At 50.9% G+C, this 16,179-nt stretch overlaps 9 protein-coding genes across 9 annotated transcripts; 5 read left to right on the top strand and 4 right to left on the bottom strand.

Annotated features, from left to right (window-relative positions):
- Positions 1-615: 615 nt before the first annotated feature.
- On the top strand, positions 616-3,758 carry JCM6883_000481 (uncharacterized protein; the record flags this gene model as incomplete). Its single annotated transcript, XM_076631143.1, has 10 exons — positions 616-819; positions 886-936; positions 1,002-1,176; positions 1,241-2,377; positions 2,459-2,627; positions 2,697-2,782; positions 2,893-2,957; positions 3,033-3,107; positions 3,170-3,300; positions 3,380-3,758. 10 exons carry the CDS (start codon positions 616-618, stop codon positions 3,756-3,758), a joined length of 2,472 nt encoding a protein of 823 aa, XP_076489011.1.
- A 464-nt stretch (positions 3,759-4,222) lies between these two features.
- Positions 4,223-6,711, top strand: NOG1 (putative GTPase NOG1; the record flags this gene model as incomplete). The annotated part of the gene is made up of 8 exons (XM_076631142.1): positions 4,223-4,270; positions 4,340-4,427; positions 4,489-4,568; positions 4,636-5,220; positions 5,295-5,742; positions 5,804-6,411; positions 6,489-6,612; positions 6,683-6,711. The coding sequence occupies 8 exons, from the start codon at positions 4,223-4,225 to the stop codon at positions 6,709-6,711; spliced, it is 2,010 nt and encodes a 669-aa protein (XP_076489010.1).
- Positions 6,712-7,067: 356 nt separating this feature from the next.
- Positions 7,068-8,295, top strand: JCM6883_000479 (uncharacterized protein; the record flags this gene model as incomplete). The annotated part of the gene is made up of 2 exons (XM_076631141.1): positions 7,068-7,553; positions 7,627-8,295. The coding sequence occupies 2 exons, from the start codon at positions 7,068-7,070 to the stop codon at positions 8,293-8,295; spliced, it is 1,155 nt and encodes a 384-aa protein (XP_076489009.1).
- A 122-nt stretch (positions 8,296-8,417) lies between these two features.
- LSM3 (U4/U6-U5 snRNP complex subunit LSM3) lies at positions 8,418-8,882 on the bottom strand (the record flags this gene model as incomplete). The annotated part of the gene is made up of 4 exons (XM_076631140.1): positions 8,418-8,438; positions 8,499-8,552; positions 8,618-8,713; positions 8,775-8,882. 4 exons carry the CDS (start codon positions 8,880-8,882, stop codon positions 8,418-8,420), a joined length of 279 nt encoding a protein of 92 aa, XP_076489008.1.
- Positions 8,883-9,302: 420 nt separating this feature from the next.
- YHC1 (Yhc1p) lies at positions 9,303-10,304 on the top strand (the record flags this gene model as incomplete). The annotated part of the gene is made up of 4 exons (XM_076631139.1): positions 9,303-9,306; positions 9,417-9,445; positions 9,516-9,603; positions 9,679-10,304. The coding sequence occupies 4 exons, from the start codon at positions 9,303-9,305 to the stop codon at positions 10,302-10,304; spliced, it is 747 nt and encodes a 248-aa protein (XP_076489007.1).
- Positions 10,305-10,647: 343 nt separating this feature from the next.
- On the bottom strand, positions 10,648-11,766 carry UPS1 (Ups1p; the record flags this gene model as incomplete). The annotated part of the gene is made up of 4 exons (XM_076631138.1): positions 10,648-11,049; positions 11,119-11,227; positions 11,311-11,670; positions 11,732-11,766. The coding sequence occupies 4 exons, from the start codon at positions 11,764-11,766 to the stop codon at positions 10,648-10,650; spliced, it is 906 nt and encodes a 301-aa protein (XP_076489006.1).
- Positions 11,767-12,011: 245 nt separating this feature from the next.
- Positions 12,012-12,564, top strand: JCM6883_000475 (uncharacterized protein; the record flags this gene model as incomplete). Its single annotated transcript, XM_076631137.1, has 3 exons — positions 12,012-12,194; positions 12,267-12,394; positions 12,462-12,564. The coding sequence occupies 3 exons, from the start codon at positions 12,012-12,014 to the stop codon at positions 12,562-12,564; spliced, it is 414 nt and encodes a 137-aa protein (XP_076489005.1).
- A 439-nt stretch (positions 12,565-13,003) lies between these two features.
- On the bottom strand, positions 13,004-13,797 carry JCM6883_000474 (GNAT family N-acetyltransferase; the record flags this gene model as incomplete). The annotated part of the gene is made up of 3 exons (XM_076631136.1): positions 13,004-13,063; positions 13,172-13,382; positions 13,532-13,797. The coding sequence occupies 3 exons, from the start codon at positions 13,795-13,797 to the stop codon at positions 13,004-13,006; spliced, it is 537 nt and encodes a 178-aa protein (XP_076489004.1).
- A 296-nt stretch (positions 13,798-14,093) lies between these two features.
- On the bottom strand, positions 14,094-16,090 carry JCM6883_000473 (DEAD/DEAH box helicase; the record flags this gene model as incomplete). Its single annotated transcript, XM_076631135.1, has 6 exons — positions 14,094-14,270; positions 14,355-14,443; positions 14,541-15,127; positions 15,197-15,390; positions 15,454-15,664; positions 15,741-16,090. The coding sequence occupies 6 exons, from the start codon at positions 16,088-16,090 to the stop codon at positions 14,094-14,096; spliced, it is 1,608 nt and encodes a 535-aa protein (XP_076489003.1).
- Between the last annotated feature and the right edge of the window lie 89 nt (positions 16,091-16,179).

The raw sequence follows: 16,179 nt of genomic DNA, 5'->3' as shown, positions 1-16,179 counted from the left end.
CTTTGAACCTGACAATGACTGTTTCGAAGGAGAAGTGGGGAGAAAGGGAAGAGAATCAGCTCTCAAATCGCTTGCTCATGAGGGTTTTGAGTAGGACCCACTCTTGACCGGATCCTTTGATGCTGGAGCTGACTCCGATAGGCCTCTTGATAGGGTTCGTTGAGGGTCAAAGGAGGAAAAGGTCGAGGGAGATCCGAGTCCGAGATTTGGTGAGCTCGCCGCGCTGATGACATGGCCGCCTTGCTGGGAGATCGTCTGTTGCTCGTGCGAGAGTGTAGGTGAGATCGGCGACAATAGAAGTGAAGAGAGAGGAGGAGAAAGTGCTTCCCTCGCTCCCCTCACTCACATCGACACGCCTACCCAAGTGATAATCTCGGATATACCTCTACTACTCCCCGACATCGACCTCTGGAAGGACAACCTCTCGAGTCAGCCGTTCCCAGAGATACCCCGCGTACTTCTAAACCTCGATCTCTTCCGACGAGTTCAGACTGCGACAGCTTGCGATAGCTTCGGTAAGCACCGGAACCTCCCTTGGGTGATTTTGATAGTGCTGGACAGGCAGAGTGAGCGAGGGATGAGCTGACGTTGATCGATTTCGGTAGCTCGTCTGTTATGCCTCGTCTGACGACCGAAGAGGAGCAGCAGAAACCTCCAGCTAAACCGCAAGGCGAACCTACACAAGACGCTTACTCGGACGACTACTCAGAGTCGGACGAATACGATGAATCAGATGGAGCGAATTCAGCAGATGGATATCAGGTTCGATTCGGACAGCAGAGCTATGCGGAATGGGAAGAAGGTATCGATCCAGATTCTGTGAGTGCTTTCTGATGTTGTGGACGAGAGAAAGGAGCTGGATCTGACGAGCCATTGCGACGACAGAACATGAGGCATGGATTCTCAGAAGCTTATTCCTCGGAAGAGTTCCTTCAAGTACGCTCATTACCTCGAGGGAATGCTCAGAGAGCTACGCTGATGCTCTTGTCGGTCTCGAGTAGGCGCTCGAGAAGAATTACTTCCTCTATTGGACGGATACTCGTCATGAACGAGTTGGACTCTCGAAACCTCCTTCTTCCGATCCGACAACAAGATCGACTGGCGGAATCGGGATCGAATCCGAACCGCCTCTGCCGTCCTCGTCGTTTGTCTCCGAATTGGTACGACCCACCCGACGTGATCAAGACGGATCCTTGTGCGAAACTCGAATGTTGGGTCGACCCTTACGCCCTCGCGAAAGACAAGGCGATGGAACGAATCGGAAAGAACCTTCAACAACAATTCGAGAATCTCGCAGCGACACCCAGGACTCGCTACAAGCAATACCTCGACCCTCCGATTGAAGATGCGAAAAAGTTCTGTACGGCAGCACGGAAGACGGGGAAGAACGAGCGAACCCTGTTCTACTACAATGGACACGGAGTACCGAAACCGACACCGAGCGGAGAACTGTGGCTCTTCAATCGACAGTACACTCAGTACATTCCAGTCTCTCTCGCCGATCTAATTAGTTGGATTGGGAGTCCGGCTATCTACGTCTGGGATTGTTCAGCGGCGGGAAACATCGTCGAGAAGGTGAAAGAGTTCAGTGCGAAGAGGGATCAGGATTTGGAACGGGAAGCGGCAACGGCTCAAGCGACAGGAGCGGTCGGTCCAGATGGTCAACCGACAGAATCGAAACCTTCAATTCCGAATGTACCCTTCCGAGATACGATCCAACTCGGAGCCTGTCTCGGTTACGAACAACTCCCGATGAACCCTGACCTCCCCGCCGATCTCTTCACTTGCTGCCTCACTTCTCCCATCGAAATCGCTCTACGGTTCTTCCTCCTCCGAAATCCTCTCAAGACGAACCTCGACGTCGACATGCTGCTCAAGATATCGGGCAAACTCAACGATCGACGGACACCCCTCGGAGAACTCACCTGGATCTTCACGGCCGTCACCGACACGATCGCTTGGAACACCCTCCCCCGAGAACTCTTCCAGAAACTCTTCCGTCACGATCTCGTCGTCGCAGCACTCTTCCGAGGATTCTTACTCGCCGAACGAATCATGCGATTCTACGAATGCACTCCGATCTCAGTTCCCGCCCTCCCTCAAACCCACAACCACCCTCTCTGGGATAGTTGGGATCTCGCCGTCGATATGTGCCTCACTCAACTCCCGACTCTCCTCGAACACGAACAACGGTGGCTCGATTCTCTTCCTCCTCAACCTCCTCTTCCCGATCAATCTCCTCCTCCTCTTCCTCCACCGCCTCCATCTGCTTACGTTCACTCGACTTTCTTCGCGGAACAACTCACAGCATTCGAGATATGGCTCGAGCAAGGAACGGTCGCGAAACGGAGGCCTCCGAGCCATGGTGAACGAACAGGTCAGTCACCGTTCTCGATGCTCAAGACCGAGTCGGTTCTTCGAAGATGAAAGCTCACCTCGTTTCGTTCTCGATCGATAGATCCCGCTCAATCAAGGATGTCTCGTACCCATCGACGTTCGGATCCCGAAAGGCTCATGCCTAGATCCTTCGGACTCGTGCGTTTGTCTTCGATGCGTCGTTTTCTTCGAAACCGATACAAGGGAGCTAAATCGGACTCTCGCATTCATAGTGCGGCAGTTGTAGGAGGGTGAGCATTCCCAACGCTGAGCGTATGCCAGTACCGTGCACGGGCTAAGGGTTGGTTTGTTTCGCACAGAAATGTGTGCACTTCGCAACGAATCACTGATGTCGTGCTCAAAGCATTCAACGCCGCAGCGGCTAGTCAAGGATGTTGTAACAACCGTGAGCTCCCGCCTCGGCAACCCTCTTCTGTCTCGCACCGCTATCTTGACGTTGACAACCTTTGTTCTACTTCAATTTCCTCTTTCGCGCCTTTTCATTTTCTGCTGCAGTCACTTTCGGAATGGGCGGCAAGGACAAGAATGGAGACGCCATCCCGGGATTCGGTTACTATGAGGTGAGCTTGCAGTCTGCTCCTCGCGACAAGCCGAAGATTCAGCACTGAATTTCGATCTTTTTCGGTTGCTATCAGACCATAGCCGGAGGAACTGGAGCCGGACACTCTTGGCACGGAACTACCTGTCACTCTGCAATGACGAACACAAAGGTGCGTTTCACAGATCCGTCTCTTCGAAGATCTTCAGACGACTAATTTTGTCGTCTTTTTAGATTACGGATCCTGAGATCCTCGAACGACGTTACCCGACGATTCTGCACCAGTTCACTCTACGTGAAGGATCAGGTGGAGAAGGAAAGTACAGAGGAGGTGACGGGATCATTCGAGAGATCGAGTTTACCGAGTTGGTTTCTCTCGATCCCTTCTTTCTAACCGCTCTCACTCCTCCTTACTAACATTTCTATTCGCCTTCGCCCTTATAGACCCGTACAATGTTCGATCTTGTCCGAACGTCGAGTATTCCATCCCTACGGTCTCGAAGGAGGAGGCGATGGTCAAACCGGACGAAACATTTGGGTCAAGAAACTCCGAGCCGAAGACGGTGACCTTCCTCCCGACGTCAAGGAGGAAGATGCGCAACCGAGGAAAGTGTATTTGGGAGGAAAGGCGACGGTCAAGATGGGGAAAGGAGATAGAATCGTTATTGAAACTCCAGGAGGAGGAGGATGGGGGAAGAAACCGACGACGGAGGAAGGGGAGGAAGTGGGGGACGGAGAAGGAGCGTCCGAGAGTGCGACGGGAGCGTTCAAGGGTTTGATGGGTAGTCTCGCAGACAGAGCAGCTCATCAGCTCGGAGTTTGAGTTTCTTTTCGGTGCCTTTCGTGTTTCGGTCGTACATAGTCATTGTCGTTGTCTGTAATACGTTCCTTCAGTCAGCATAGCCTGGATAATTGCGCCGAGTTGAGAGAGCGGATTTGCGACGAAAATATCAACTTTTTTCTCGAGTTGAAGGATTAGTTTCTCTCCTCACCGCCTCTTCTCTGTAACCCAGAGACGGCACCAGTATCGACTCAGCAGCAGTACAACCCGACTAGAACCCCTAGCCGACTCCTCCGACCGGCTCTCTCCCCTTCAGAGTCTCGATAAAACTCTTTCTCTTCTCCACTTTCATCTTTCTCCCGCCACCCCTCTATCGCCTACTAGAACCAGTCTAGCTACCAGAGAACAGATCTCAAGCACCAGTTCCGAAATCACAGCCACAGACAGTTGTCGAATCAATCCCCGAAAAAGTTCATCTCTCAGTTTCTTCCAACAAGCTCGTATCAATGGCTACCATCAAGAAGGCGATCGCTCCCGTTCCTACGGCACAAGAGGTCAGTCGTTTCCCATACAAGCGAGTCTGGAGCGGAGAGCTAACGCATTCATTCATTCACTTTTTCCAGTTCCTCGATGTTATCCTCTCAAAGACTCAACGTAAAACCCCGACCGTCATTCGTTCTGGATTCAAGATCAGTCGTATCAGGGCTTTCTGTGAGTCGAATTCATGTCGTCAGCTTGCGAGTTCGAAGCTGAGCCTGGTATTCGTTCACAGACATGCGAAAGGTCAAGTTCACGCAAGCATCGTTCGAGGAGAGGTTAGATCAGATCTTGACAGAGTTCCCGATCATGGACGTGAGTAGAGGATCTAGAGAATTCGATTCGGGATTGAGAACTGAATCCCTCCGATCTCCTTCCACAGAACCTTCACCCTTTCCTCTCTTCCCTCCTCAACGTCCTCTACGACAAGAACCACTACAAACTCGCTCTCGGTCAACTCAACACTGCTCGACACTTGATCGTTCAAGTCGGAAAAGATTACTGTCGATTGCTCAAATTCGGAGACAGTTTGTACCGTTGCAAACAGCTCAAGAAAGCCGCCCTCGGACGAATGGCGACTATCATGCGACGACAGAAGGATCCCCTCGCGTACCTTGAACAAGTTCGTCAACACATGTCTCGTCTCCCTTCGATCGACCCGACGACGAGAACTCTCCTCATTTGCGGTTACCCCAACGTCGGAAAATCTTCGTTCGTCAACAAGGTTACTCGTGCCGACGTCGACGTTCAACCTTATGCGTTCACGACGAAATCTCTCTTCGTTGGACACATGGATTACAAGTACCTTCGATGGCAAGTTATCGACACTCCAGGAGTTCTCGACCACCCTCTCGAAGAGATGAACACGATCGAGATGCAGAGTATCACGGCGCTCGCTCATTTGAGGAGTTGTGTCATGTACTTTATGGATCTTTCGGAACAATGTGGTTACACCGTTGAAGCTCAAGTGAGTTCGAGTTTTCGAAAAGGAGGTTCTTTTCTCGAGTCCTTCTCCTAACTCCATTTCGCTCTTTCGCGCAGTGCAAACTCTATCAATCGATCAAACCCCTTTTCGCCAACAAGCCCACTTTCATCGTCATCAACAAGATCGATATCGTCCGACCTGAAGATCTCGACCCCGCTCGCAAAGCGATGCTCGACGCGATCCTGAAAGAAGATTCCGTTTCCCTCCTTTCCCTCTCCTGCGTTTCTGAAGAAGGAGTCATGGACGTCCGTAACGCCGCTTGCGACGCCCTCCTCGCTCATCGAGTTCAAGCGAAGGAGAAGACGAAGCGAGTAGACAATGTTGCGAACCGAGTTAGGGTCGCTGTACCGGTACCGAGGGATGGTGTAAAGAGGGAAGCGTTCATTCCTGAGTCGGTCAAGTCGAGGAAGACGTACGACAAGAACGATCCCGAACGAAGGAGGTTGGAGAAAGATCTCGAGGAAGAAAATGGTGGAGCTGGTGTCTTCTCTACCGATCTCAAGAGTGAGTCTCCACTAAGCTCTTCAGTTGAAGCTGATCACTGACGAGCTCGCGCGGTGTCCAGAGAACTACTTGCTCAAGAACGACGATTGGAAATACGACGTTATTCCCGAAATCCAAGACGGAAAGAACGTTGCCGACTTTATCGACCCCGACATTTTCGACAAACTCGAAGAACTCGAAGCCGAAGAGGAACGTTTAGAGAAAGCAGGATTCTACGATTCTGAATCCGAAAACGATTCCGACGAAGAAGCGATCCGTACGGCGGCTTCGACGATTCGAGACAAGAAGGCCATGATTCGATTGAAGAACCAAGACAAGCACAAGTTGCAGAACCGACCGATCATCCCGAGACCGGCACAGACGAGAACTTTGACGGATATGACGGAGAAATTGAAGGCGGCTGGTTACGATCCTTCGACTTTGGAAGAACGAGCAATGTTGCTCGCGAAGGCAAAGGGACTCGGAAGCAAACGTGGTGCAGGAGAGATGGATCTCGACGACGAGGAAGAGGGAGGAGAAGCATGGGGATCGGATGACGATGAAGAGATGGATGTCGAGGAGGGACAAGGAGCGGCGACGAAGAAACGTAGAACTTCGACTTCGATCGTTGCCAAGGGTAAGAGGACACCGGGTACGGATCGTCAAGTTGCTGGTCTCAAGGATGCAGAGGTAAGCTCTCACTTTCTCTCTTCTTCTTTTTCTTACTTGCAGCGTTGACCCGAGTTTGTTGTCTCCGCGATTTACAGCAAGCGGCCAAGGCAGTCAGGTTACGTGAACTTTACCAACGTGAACCTAACCGAATGGCAAAGGCTTCCGAATCTGATCGCATGATTCGTACGAAAATGCCGAAACATCTTTTCGCCGGAAAGCGTACGTTTTGCGACTCTCCACTCGTCTCAGTCGTTCCTGAGCTGACTGGTTTCCTCTCGAACGTACACAGGAAAGGGAGGAAAGACGAACCGAAGGTAGAGGAAGACATATCGCAATCGTTAGATTTATCCGTTTTCTTCTTTCTGTTTGTATCATCAGTTCTTTTCGTTCGTCCTCCCCCTTTTCGGCTGGTCTCTCGCCGCCTAGTCTCTATCCTTTGCTGGCTCTCTCTCTCTCCACACCCTGCTATACTTGTTACATTTCCGCTCCCTTTGCTTTTTCGCTTTCTCCCTCTCGGATCTTGGTGTAACATACATTTCTTTCGCTTCCTATGAATGTTCGCCATCACTGAGAGTACCTTCAGTTTATTCACCTGATTCGGACGGAGAAGACATGTCCGAAACTTGGCTTCAAACTCCGCTCGCTCCTCACACCCTCCAAGCTCTTCCCTCAACATGTCCCGTCCACCGTCGCCTTCACAATCAATACAAGACCCTACAGAACGATGGGAAATCATTCGTTCTTCCTGGTTAACTCCCTCCTCCTCTTCCTCGACTTCATCAACTAAAGATTCCTCTCCTCCTCCTTCTACTCCTTCAACAAACACCGATGATGAGCACTCGCGAACTGAACAGAGGAGGAAATCACCGAGGGATACGGTCTTCACTCAGAGGATTCAAACGTTGGAACAAATGTTGAGAGCAGCGAATTCGGGTCAAATACTTGGTGGTTCTCCTTCCCCTCTCCTCTCCGCTTCGACAGCTCCCAGTGCAGTGCCGACACTATTAGAGACTCCGATCACACTAAATGGAGGAGGAACAGGGAAGGGAAAAGAGAAGGAGAAAGAGAAAGAGGTTGAAGCGGAAGAAGTTCCGGATGATGGATTCGCAGTAGGAGGGGAGAAGAAAGGGTCGACTCAGGAACTCAAGAAGATCTCAGAGGTACGATTCTCACCTTCTCTCATCAATCTCACGAACAAGGACGTGAGCTGATAAGCATAGGATGATGTCGTAGGGAATCTTTCTCGCGTTCAAACAAGGGAGAGCGCTCAAAGAACCATTACCCTTATCACTCGTTACGTCGTTATTGTACCGTTCATGGTTGATCGATGGGACCGTACCAAGGGATTATTGTCGTTCGAGAGCGGAACCAGATCCAGAAATGCCGAGACCAAACTCCACAATGATACCTCCAGCTCCATTCGGTGCGGCTCCAATACTATCGCATCTAGTCAACGATCAAGGAGGAGGAGACGGGATGGAAGGGGAGAGATCGACCCCTTCACCGTTAGCGGTATTGTCGGAGATGAACCCTCAAGCAGTTACTCCTTTACCTTCCGGAACTGAGGGCGACGCCTCTGGAGGAGCGGGAGAAAGAATAGGTGAAGGAGAAACGGGATGCACGAATACCCCTGAGGAACGGCTCACTCCTCGACCCTCAGGAGGTGAAGAGGAAGAAGAATCTACGAAATCGATGCCGCCTCCTTCACTCCCTTCGATCCTCTCGTCGAAACCTGGTATACAACCTTTACAAGTAGGAGGAGGAGGATCGAGTGGAGGTAGTAATGCGAGTTTGGAAGGAATGGGAGCGGACGAATCGAGTGGGAAATTGAAATTGGATGTGTTGAGGGGGAGTCGATGGAGAACGGAGAAGGATGTAGCGAGTGGGAGTGATATCATTTGAGGGGCTCTCTGTTCTTTTGCATTGGTCGTGTTGCTGCATTGTAGCATTTGAGGTTTTGCATTACGGTATCGAGGAAAGGGAGAGAGAAATACAAAATGAGAAATCGAGGTGCCTTCCAGCGATTACTGTGAAGGGGGCGCAACCTGAAAGGACGAGACGTCATCAGCGAGACTGAAGGAGTATGAGAATAAAGGAGAGCTCACGAGAACGACACCGTCCCCTCTGACGAACAACATTTCACTATTTCTCTTCACCGTCTGCATTCATTCCGTTCTCATCAGCTTCTCGTCTCCCGCGACGTTACAGCGATGTGTAGACTCACCCTGACTACGTTCTGCTGTGTCTGTTGATCGATATCAACTAGATAAACCGTTTCCTCGACATCACTCAATACCATATTCATGTGTCCATCGTACGCCTAATCTCTCGCACGCTCATCAGCTCTCATGCAGTAGAGGGAGAGTCGGTTGGACACTCACGTGAAGTACCCCTCGTAGTTCACGGTCTCCTCGTAGTTTGACAAAGATTCGTTCGGAAAGTGAGACTCGGACTAGGTCGAACGGTTCTGTTACTCCTCCGGTGGCCATAATACTATCCTACTTGAGTTTGTAAGGCGTCTGGTGAGCTGTACGAAGGGAGAGTCCGGTCGAGTGAAGCGTTAGAGGGAGCAAATTGAATCCGAATCGTTCTCTCCCTTCATCAACAAATTGCCGATCCTCGAACAGCTTAGTCGATCACGAGACCAGTATTCTAGCGACCAGGCATTCGACTAGTTCCCGCCTCAAGCTCGTTGCGGTCGTTTGACAGTTTCATCAACTTTCCTGAACCTCGACTCCCTCCTCAACCTACACACGACCTACGTGAGCCTTGAACAAGCTAGTACAAGGTGAGTAATGGTCTGGTGGTATGCGCTTGCATGCAGCTGACCATGTTCTCCCATCTCCGACAGTGATCTCTCATTCTCCCTCGACTCTCCTTCAACAGCTATCTAGCACTCCAGCCCTACCATGCGTAAGTTCCAGACCACACTCTGTCCATCTTTGATCTGCGATCTTCGCTTGGCTTCCCGGTTTAACGAAACTGACACACTTCTCTCTCTCTGTCTCTCTCTCTCTGTTCAGCTTCTCGATATCTCTGTGATTACTGCGATGTGAGTTCTCGATTCCTTTGACTCGCCGTCAACGGTTTCGTAGTGCTTACGATGATCATGATCTTGTCAGGTCTTCCTCACACACGATTCCGCCTCTGTCCGACGAGCTCACAACGCCGGTCGAAACCATCTCTCCAACGTTCGTGACTACTATGCCTGTTCGTCATCTATCCCCTCTCTCCCTATCCCTCTCCCTTCTACTCCACACACTGACCTCGTTCTGGTTCGTACAGCGCTAGGAAACGATCGAGTACAAGAATTGATCGACCAAATCTGTGCCGCGTACGAACACGGTGGAGGAGGACAAGCTCGAATCCTCCAAATGGGTCCAGATGGGTTACCGATGGGAGCACCCGTTGGAGCGGTCGCGATGGGTGGGAACGTTGGAATGCCTTTACCTCCTCCTGGTGCAGTCGGCGCTCCGAGTACGTCTCCTTCCTCTACCTCTTCCTCTTCACGCGAGGAACTGGTCACTGATAGAATCGGTGGTGTAGTGAGATTCGCCGGACCTCCCATGACTTCGAACGGGTTCCCGGGTTCACCAGCCGCCGGTCCTCCGCCAGGCTACGGTTCCCCTTCCCCCTTCCCTCCTCCTCCGGGTGTTGGCGCTCCTCATCCTCTGAGATTCGCTCCTTCAGGTCCCGGAATAGGAGGAGGTATGCCTGCTCCTCCACCGGGATTCAGACCTCCACCAGGAATTGGGGCAGGACAACCGAGTTATTCGGCTCCCCCGACGATGACGATGACAGGTGCGAGTGCGAGTGCGAGTGCGGGAAGTCCTCCACCCCCGCCGGCGGATAAGGGGAAATTGGTTAATGGGTTGAATCCGGAGAGGGCGAAAATGTTGGGATTGATCTAAGAGGGAGTTTCACGAGACCCAGCAGGAGGGATAGAGAGGAAAGAGAGGAAAAGGTGGACGGTATTCACCAACGTCGTAGTTTTGCAGTCATTGTTTTCGTTCTGCTTTGTATCACGATTTTTATGTTTACTAGCATCAGGGACATTCTCTCTCGCTTTAGATGTCTCGAGGGTTCAAAGGGTAAAGAGAGATGAGTTGCGATAGGCAAAAAAGAATGATTGCGACGAGTCTAACAACGGCGTACTATCACGGGGGAAATGGCTAAGAACAACAACAACAACAGAATCTAACGAAACCTGAAAAAACGAAAACCAAAATTTACTTTTCTATCCTCCCTCTTCTTCTACCGACCCTGTCCTCTTCCTTCCGACGTCGACACACCACACTCCTCCCTACTCTTCTCATCGCACAACAATCCCGTCACCTCACACACTCTCTTCCTAAACCTCTCTTTCCCCCTCTTAACCGCATTCCTCCATCTCACTCTCCAAATCCTCCCAGGTTCCACCCCTTCTCCATTCTCCGACTCATCGTTTCTCCCGATTAGGTCCTCAGGAAGCAGGGATGGATCTTGATCGAGTAACCAGGCTTGTCGAGCTTCGTCGAGTTTTGCACGGAGGGCGATCGATAATGGAGATGGAACGGGTTCGAATGAGTAGGGCTGGAGAGGGCCCGAGGAGAGGAGGGAAGAGGAGGTGGAGGGTTGGAGCAGGAGTGTGGCGATTAGGTTCAAACCGAGTCGAGCCTATCGATTTCGGTTTCGAGCGAGTCAGCGTAGTGAAGGGAAGGGAGGGAGAAGTAGAAAGAGACGTACTTTGGAGATTGATTTAGGTAGTTTTGATAACCCGTACTTTTCGACACGGTCTCGAAGGAGCCAGAAATCTAGGTCTGAAGTAATCCGGGAATACGTGATTGAATCCGTTCTGAAAATCGCAAGGCCGCGAAGTTCTTCATCAGCTACCTTTTCAGACAGAGTTCTGATGAACAAGAGGATCGAGTTCCTTACGCTAAAGAGTTACCAGGGGATTGAGTAAAGACCTGAAATTCCTCGACCTGTAAAATTTTCCTATGATCCAAATTCCTACTTCTCGTTCTCAACTCCCCTGCTCTTTCCCCCTCTTCGTTCTCGTGGTGCAGATTCAGATCGACTTGAGTTTGTTCGATTACCCAACTCGTACCGATTGAACTAATGAAGGAAGGAGCCCATTTCGGCATTTTCCCACGTTTGTTCATTAACCTCGTTGTCGTTAGCACGTTCGATTCGGGACAAAACGAACGGGAGATCACGTCGGAGGAGAGGATATGGGTGCCATAGGGAGAAGGGTAGCGTTGGTTATGGGCGAGAATGATGTACGGAAGTGGAATCCTGAACGAGAAACGAAGAGGACGTCAGCGGGAGTAGGAAGAGAAAGGGAGGTGAAACGTACTCGTAGGTGTAGGATGATTGAGACGTTTGAACCATCTTCCCTGACTGTGCAAGTCGTCAAACGAGTCGACGTTGAAGGAGAGAAAGGAAATTCGTAGGAAAGTCGAGCGATAGCTTCTGAGCTCAAAGTTCGGGGGTCGTATCGTCGCGAGATCGCTTGTGAGTAGCTCTGACGTGCGTTCAGCTGAATAGAGCGATGTGGTGAAGCGCAAGAGGAGTTCATCTCAAACCGCAACTTTCTCCGAGCCCTCTCCCTGTCCTTCCTCTCCTCTTACCGAAACATGACCTCTCAGAACAGTCCAGTCCAATTCGATAGGGCCCTCGCCGGTACCCTCCTTCCTCGATTGATCAATCTCTCTCAACTCGCTACTTCCGCTTCGACTTCCAACTCCTCTTTCTCTTCACAATCGACCGGTGCAAACGAAGTCGAAGCTAGAGCATCTAAATTAGAACTTAACAAACAAGTCAGTCTTTCGTCGAAGTAGTTCCCAGCTACTTGCGACCGTCATGATTGACGATTCTCTCTCTCGCGTCAGGCTGCTTCCCTGAGGACCTCCTTGAACTTGCTGCAGCATCAAGCGAATAACTTGGAAGCGGGGGATCTGAGCTTGGAGGATCAGGATTGGTTGATCGAGGAACTTGAGAAAGAATTGGTCAAGAAACGGTAAGACTGGCTTCCCTTTTCTGTCTCTCTTTCAGCGAATCCTGATCTTACATTGATGCGTTCATAGAGAAGAACTCAAGAAGATGGTCGAATTGACTTCGTTCGGTGCGAAAGCGGGAGAGGGACGTGAAAAGGAGCAGGAGGAGGATCAAACGATGCAGACAGAGTGAACAACCCCGAAAAACCGGCATTCGCGCGATCTGGTTCAATACTGGAGCTCACCAGTGAAGAAAGCTCGATCCATGGGACGCCAATCACCGAGGAAACGTCGTCGACTCCGCGAGAGGAAGGACAACCAGGGGACTTTAAGCTTTCAACACTTCAACCTCGCTCCAAACACCGTTGCCCTCGCCGCGTTACGACCTCGATCCAGCATCGCAGAAGCAGAGCAAGCCTCAGGGAGAAACGGACACCTGAGCTCTTTGTCACGCGATGGAAAAGGATTCAAAGATCGACTTGGCAAGAACGGAACACGGGTTTGATCGCCTGTACTCCCCTTCTCCCGCCCCGCCAATCCCACTGCTTACTCTCGCGCTGTAGAAGTGAAGACGGAATACTGACTACTTGCTGATATTATATTTCTACCTTTTTGTCGTCATTGATTGATGTCTACTGTGCCAATTTCGCGAGTTTCTCTCCCTCCAATCTCATCCCCCACCATTCCTTCTTCTGCAACGTCCTCGATACAAGCTCATCAGTTCTTCTTCCCCCTCTCTTCGACGTCCAATTGACCATCTCCTCATCTCTTCGCCAAAAGCGGAAAAAGAGACAACTTACGTGATTCGCCCCCATCCTCCTATACACGTCCTGCGCGGGCGTATTCCAATCCAATACGACCCAATCCATTCTCGGTAACTCCAACTCTTTGCATAAGCGACCAAGGTGAGCGAAGAGAGCTTTTCCAACTCCTTGACCTCGCATCGATTCGACTACGAAGAGATCTTCGAGGTAGAGACCGCCACGGCCCGTCCAGGTCGAGAACGTGTAACTGCGTTCGGGCGTCGAGAATGAAGGGTATTGATGTGGGAAGACGCGAGAGAGAAAGGTAGCGAAGAAGTGGGGAGAAAATCGAAAGAAATCAAGCTCATCATCGCTCGAGTCCAATCAGCTCGACCGTCGGGAGAGTACTGTACTCACAAATAAACCGCCATCCCAACCGCCTCACTTCCCTCCGTCCCCGGTTCTCCCCCAGTGTACGCCAAAACCGTTTCCGCATATTTCCTCCCTCCCTTCTCTGGATCACCAAACATTGCGTTCCGTAGTAGTTCTTCCGTAGCTTCTACTGCATCGGGTTCTTTCTCGTACGCTGCGAGAGCTTTGATTAGACGGAGGAGGTCGGGAATTGTGGTGGATGCGTTTGAAGGAGTGACGGGGTAGAGCTCGAATGAACGTGAGGCGGACATTGCCGAACGAGTTGAGAGTGGAACGGGCGAAAGGAGAGAATGGGAGGAGGTGAAGGGACGGAGAGAGAAAGCTTCATCATTCTCGAAGAATTGGAAATTTCGAGACAGGGGTTACTCCCTCATCTCGCCGTTGAGGATGCAAGGTAGTGAAGGCTAAGAGGAGAACGATTTCGGGCAAGTGTTTACAACAAGCAAGCGAAAATAAAAAGGCCAGAAAAAGTATGCAAAATCCTCGAAAAAGTTCTCCTCCTCCTCTCCTCAGGGATATCGCCTCTCAGAGCAGCTCCTACTCAAGCCTAATCACCTCCGACCTTCTTGATTTTCCCCTTCCCTCCCTTCCCCTTCTTCGTCGCACCACCTTTACCCGCCGCTTTAACAGTCTCCGAACCTCCTCCTGCTTTTCCTCCTTTCACGATCCCAGCTTTCTTTCGATTGTTTTCTTGTTTACTACCGAATCCTTCTTGATGTAATGCCTATTGCATCGTCCACGAGAGTCAGTACGACGAACTTGCTTGGTGAAAGTGAGAAGGAGGGAGGAAAGGGGAAGGGAAACGTACAATGTTTGCCATTCGTTTTGCGATTGATACAGAGTTGAGGAGTTCGAGAACTGGTTCTTCCGGTAATTCCAACTCAGTCAATTGAGTACCTAAATCGTCACAAACCCCAACACAGAACTCGTCGTTAGTCCTCGCAACTCGGAAGTGAACCCAGAATGAAGGGAATATATATTGGGAGTTCTTTACCTATTCTCTCCTCCAAAACTTTGACCAATTCGACATCCCCCTCCGTAACGAACGTAATACTCGTACCGGTTCTCCCTGCCCTAGCAGTCCTACCAACTCTATGAACGTAATCATCCGCGACTCTCGGAACTTCCCAATTCACAACTACCGCCACTTCCGGAATATCCAATCCACGAGACCCAACATCCGTCGCGATGAGGAGGGGGACGGCGTGTCGACGGAAGAGGGAGAGGGAACGTAGTCGATCCGGTTGGGAGAGGTGCGAATGAAGGGAAGTACAAGGGACCGGAGTAGGAAGGGAAGAGAAGAGTTCGGTGAGGAGTGCGGCGGTACGACAGTGAGGAACGAAGAGAATCGTTTGAGGGAGGAGGGGGATGACTTCTTCGTCTTTTTTGTCCGAGGGACGTTTCTTTGGATTCCCACGTTTTGAAGTGGATGTTGTGGTGGTCGTGGGTGCGGGTGTGGAGTGTAAGGGTTTGGCACCGGTTAGGGAACAGAGGTTGAGGAGGAGGTAGACGAGGTAGACTTCGCGAACTTGGGAGGGAATGAAAACGTATTTTTGGGTCAAACCCGCCGGTGTCGTGATACTGCACGTTACGTCCTCCTCCCATCAGTCATCGAGTGTGAACTTCTGATGGCTAGAGAGCGTCACTTACACGTCTCGAGAAACATGAGTGAACACTTTCGGTTTCTTCGGATCCGTATGAGGTTTGTTCTGTAACGCCATGACCGGATCCGTCAAAGTCGCAGTGAAGAGCAGAGTTTGTCGTTCTTTCGGTAGTTGATCGATGATGTAGGAGAGTTCAGGGGCGAAAGTTGGGGTCAAAATTCGATCCGCTTCATCGAGAACCTACGGATCCCTTTCATCGCCTCAGCTTGATGGGTATGAAGCTGAGCGGGAGGAATCACGTACGAGGAACCTAACTTTGCCTAAACTCCATTCCCCTTGGTTCGATTTAATCAAATCTACCAATCTTCCGGGAGTCGCAATCAACACGTGAGGTCTCTTCCTTAATTCAATCGCTTGATGCATCATGTCCATTCCTCCGACGATCACGGTCGAATGTAGATTGACTGCTGAACCCAATACTCTGAACTGTTCACTGATTTGGAACGCCAATTCCCTGTCCGAAACGAACGAATTTCCCATCCGACTCAGCACGGTCACCGTACAAAGAGGGGGAACGAAGAGAGACTGACCTCGTAGGAGTCAACACGATCGCAAAGAACCCATAAGGATCTTTCGCCAAAGCCTGCAAGATAGGAATCGCGAACGCGATAGTTTTTCCCGAACCCGTTTGAGCCGATCCTATACAATCCGCTCCTGCTAGAATTGGGGGGATACATGCTGCTTGTACTCCAGTCGGTTTACGAATTGCCATCGCTTGAAGTGCTTGACAGAGGAAAGGTTGGACGCCGAGGGAAAGGAAAGTAGTTGAATCATTCGAAGTCGATGCGGCGGGAGGAGGGAGAGAGGCGGCTACAGTAGGAGGGGAGAGACTCGTAGGTTGTTCTTCTGTATCGGAAGATTGATCTGACGGTAGTGACATGTTCGAGTGAGTAGAATGGAGAAGAGAAAAAGATGAGAGAAACTCGTTTGATCTCTTGCACTCCTCACGACTCTAGCGAACTCGACAGG

The sequence above is a fragment of the Sporobolomyces salmoneus genome, assembly GCF_050403485.1.
Source record: "Sporobolomyces salmoneus JCM6883 DNA, S_salmoneus_JCM6883_v1_ctg14, whole genome shotgun sequence".
NCBI lineage: Eukaryota > Fungi > Basidiomycota > Microbotryomycetes > Sporidiobolales > Sporidiobolaceae > Sporobolomyces > Sporobolomyces salmoneus.
The sequence above is the reverse complement of the archived record's forward strand: the minus strand, read 5'-3'. Positions and strand labels throughout refer to the sequence as shown.